This window comes from Hermetia illucens, chromosome 4 (genome assembly GCF_905115235.1).
Source record: "Hermetia illucens chromosome 4, iHerIll2.2.curated.20191125, whole genome shotgun sequence".
In the NCBI taxonomy this organism is placed as follows: Eukaryota; Metazoa; Arthropoda; class Insecta; order Diptera; family Stratiomyidae; genus Hermetia; species Hermetia illucens.
Window position 1 is genome coordinate 172,445,673 of NC_051852.1, and position 3,644 is coordinate 172,449,316.

At 37.2% G+C, this 3,644-nt stretch overlaps 1 protein-coding gene across 1 annotated transcript; it reads right to left on the minus strand.

Moving 5' to 3' along the window:
• Positions 1-1,204: 1,204 nt before the first annotated feature.
• Positions 1,205-2,089, minus strand: LOC119654165 (piggyBac transposable element-derived protein 4-like). The gene has a single exon (XM_038059326.1). It carries the CDS (start codon positions 2,087-2,089, stop codon positions 1,205-1,207), a length of 885 nt encoding a protein of 294 aa, XP_037915254.1.
• Positions 2,090-3,644: the final 1,555 nt, after the last annotated feature.

Genomic DNA, 3,644 nt, shown 5'->3' on the forward strand with positions numbered 1-3,644 from the left:
CCTGCCGAAAAATAGTACGGTATTGATTCAGCCTATGGATTAAAAAGTCATCGAAACTCTCAAGGCACACTATAAAAAATGTATCCTTATGGATATTGTCACTCAACATAATGCCGATATCTCATCACTTTTAAGAAACACCATCATCAAAGATTACCAATGCCACGTTTGTCTGACAACAAGCAAAATCTACGACACTAATAAAGTCTTTGAAAAATATTTGGCCTGCTAACCCAAATTTCAAAAGAAGGCTAATTATTATTTTATACAAATTTTCATATTTTAGGTTATTTAGTGCTCACAAAACATTTCCGAAAAAAAAACAATTTCGATAGTCTGGACACTTTTGGTAATCCGACACCTCTTTGGTTCCATAACTGTCCCATTAGAGTCTACTGTATATCAAAACACACAAATAATTTTGCTGAGCTCAACATATTTCTTTCGTTATCAAAAAAAACGGGACAAAACGCCTTTTTTAAACCTCCTAAAGCAGGATCCCCTCTTAGATCTACGAAATGCAACATTACAAATTGCCGCGCCAAATCATGATACATCTGAATGTCAGACAGATTTGCTGATGAAATCTTAAATGAAACTTCCATAAATATGGAAATGAACAAGCTCGGCGCTTCAGGTATGAAAGGTTTTGTTTGTTTCTTCTATGGGTATATTGGAGTGCAGAACTATTTGTACGTAGTCCGTAATGTATATGCATTTAGCGTGTCAGACTACTCACTTTAAGGTGATATTGATAGTTTGTTGCGGTAAGTTTACATGGTCAACTCAACTTTAAGCTACTGTAACTTTGTTAATAATGGTACGATTTTAATCAAACTTAACGATAATATGCTGCATACCATAATCTTTATTAATACAATCTAACGATTATAATTTTAGGATAAACTTAAGGCGGGTTTCTACTCAGTTTCACCAAAAATATAGTAATATACTATTATTAATTTAATTTGAACAGATATCGATATGGAGAATATTCTGAGGCCTGGACACCGTAAATAATTTCTTTCAGATTTTTCGGTTGAGTAGCTTCTGAGAATGGGTCCGTTAAAGAAGTCATCACTTTCGACCCCCGTCACTCCCCGCCTTTCCAACAAATATCAAAACTAAGAGTGGCGTCTCGGAAAGTACTAATCAAGAACTTTCATTTGATACCCAGCATGACTATATTTGGTGAGAACAAATTTTACACTCTCCTTTTACATGTATGAGCTGGTGTGGTTACGTTTGCAGAAGGTCCAAGAAGATGTCGAATAATTTGCTCCTGGACTTCTAGCATGGTAAGTGGAGCCCCGGTGGAATACTCGTTGTATATGCATCTCGCATTAACCACCGCTACTCTAAAAAGCAAGTCAACAGCAACTTTTTTGAACCAAGTCAGACTTTTGTGCAACGGAGAATGATATGAGGAAAGCTGGTCTGCTACATCTATGCCCTTCTTTGCATCGTTGTAATCGATGACGGCATTTGGCTTCAATGTTTCACCCAATCTCGTACGCACGCTGGTCATCTCGTCCCCATGACAAGTGGATATCATGAGAACATCACGTTTATCATGCCACTTCAACACGGTAATATAGTTATCTTTTTGTCTAGCGACCCATTGTCCTTTTTTCAGTTTCGATTTGGTAACGTTCAATGGCAATCCGACTCGATTTTTTCGTAAAGTTCCGCATAAGTCAGTTTTACGATCTTTTAAGTATTTTGGCAAAGGAACACTGGTATAGTAGTTGTCAGCAATAAGTACTCGTCCTTGATCTAGAAGTGGCTCGCATAATTTTCCAACGACAGTTCCAGGTTTATCTAGCCCCTCATACTGAATAGAGGCACCCGCATAAATTTCGTAAGACCATGTATAGCTGTTTACTGTACAGAGCTTATATACTTTTATACCATAAGAGCTGGCTTTAGAAGGATTGTACGTTTTTATTCGTAATCTTCCGTAAAATTTAATCATCGACTCGTCTACAACGATAACTTCCGGTGGAACATATAAACTTCGGAATTTTCCCACAAGTTTTTGGACGAGAGAATCAATTTTATGAGTTATGTTGCTGTTGTCTACCTGCATATCCGCAAAATGCCATCATCGAAGAATCGTCACGAACCTGTTGTATGACATCTGAATGGAATGCATAAGTGGACAATAGTACAAAACATCTAACTTCCAATAATGTTCTATTGACGGTAATATTTTTACACCCATGAACATAATTATACCGAAAAATTTTTTCAAATCGCCTTTGTCCACAGGTTTCCATCGTTTCATTCTGCTGTGTAGTCCGCTTCGAACATTTTGGTAAGTCTGGGCGTAATTATTTGTGTGCGTAACCATTTCTTCAATCAGACTATCATCCAAAAAGTATTCAAATATTTTTATAATATTGACTTTTCGATCTTCGTCTAATATTTCGAACCCCCGGATTGCCAGAAAAGTTTTCTCTTCCTAAGGCTAATACATCACTTAACCATATCAAATTTTCTTGTTGTTCAAACGGAAGCTGGCGTGGGCTTCCTCTTACAGAATCGCTTTCCTCGTCGGTTGATTCGAAAGGACTAGACGATGCTCGATTCCTATCGTTTTCATTTGGTTGGCTTTCGCAAACATAGTTTCTATCATATTCGATGTCTTCGATGACATCTTCCATTTCCGAGTCTTCCAGCTCTTCTCCACTCGGTACGAATTCTTCATCACTTCTGTCACTGAAGTCCTCATCATCACTATCTTCTATCATTTCTCGAACTTCTTCATCTGCCAATTTCTTTTTTCCTGAACTCATTTTGAAGCTCTCACAACCAACTTTTTCTTCAAAATACCCGTACTTTCGCCTTTTTATCTCTGTGCTGACGTTCCTTTGCGATCAACTGCTAAAATACTGATCGATGCAACACAAATTCCCAAATGCACAAATGTTATGTGTAATCGTGTTCAAACAAAAGAATAACGGTATAAACGCTATCTACATTTAACAACACTGCATTTCACCATAAAATGCAATGCCAGTGCGTCCAATAAGATAAAATTTCATATGAATCATATACGATTCATTGAGCGTGTGAATATAATGCACTTTCATGTCACGCTCATGAATCATATACGATCAAAACTTCAAATTTTAAATTTTCAAATTTAGAATACAATTTTCTAAATTGTGTATATTATGATACATTTGTTATAGCATCGTATTCTAAATTTATTTTCATGGAAAAAATTTTGAGCGCGGAGGGACACCCTACAGATTAGTACGAGGACAGGGAACCTGTTAAACCCAGCCCGGGCCGGGTTGACACAAATCCCGCAACTTCTGATGATCTGATGATTCAAGAACAACACTCCTCCCCCACGCAACAACCCGGCTATGATGTAAATTGTTGATTCAACTTCAAAGCCTTCCTCTCTGAAAATGCAAACAAATTGATAACCTTTTCTACCTCGAATCTGTCCAACGAAACGTCTAACACGACCAGCTTATATCAACTCATGAAATTTATTAAAAATCTCAACGATAAAAATCGACTGGTCGAAGCGAAATCTCCACACCTGGATGATAGTTAAGATTAGAAATTACCATAAAAAAAAGGCAATTCCCGCGAGCCACAAAATTTGGGAAAACTTTCCGAGAAAA

Coding starts and splice junctions, on each gene's coding strand:
- LOC119654165 (XM_038059326.1), bottom strand. CDS start 2,089: ATGCAGGTAGACAACAGCAACATAACTCATAAAATTGATTCTCTCGTC.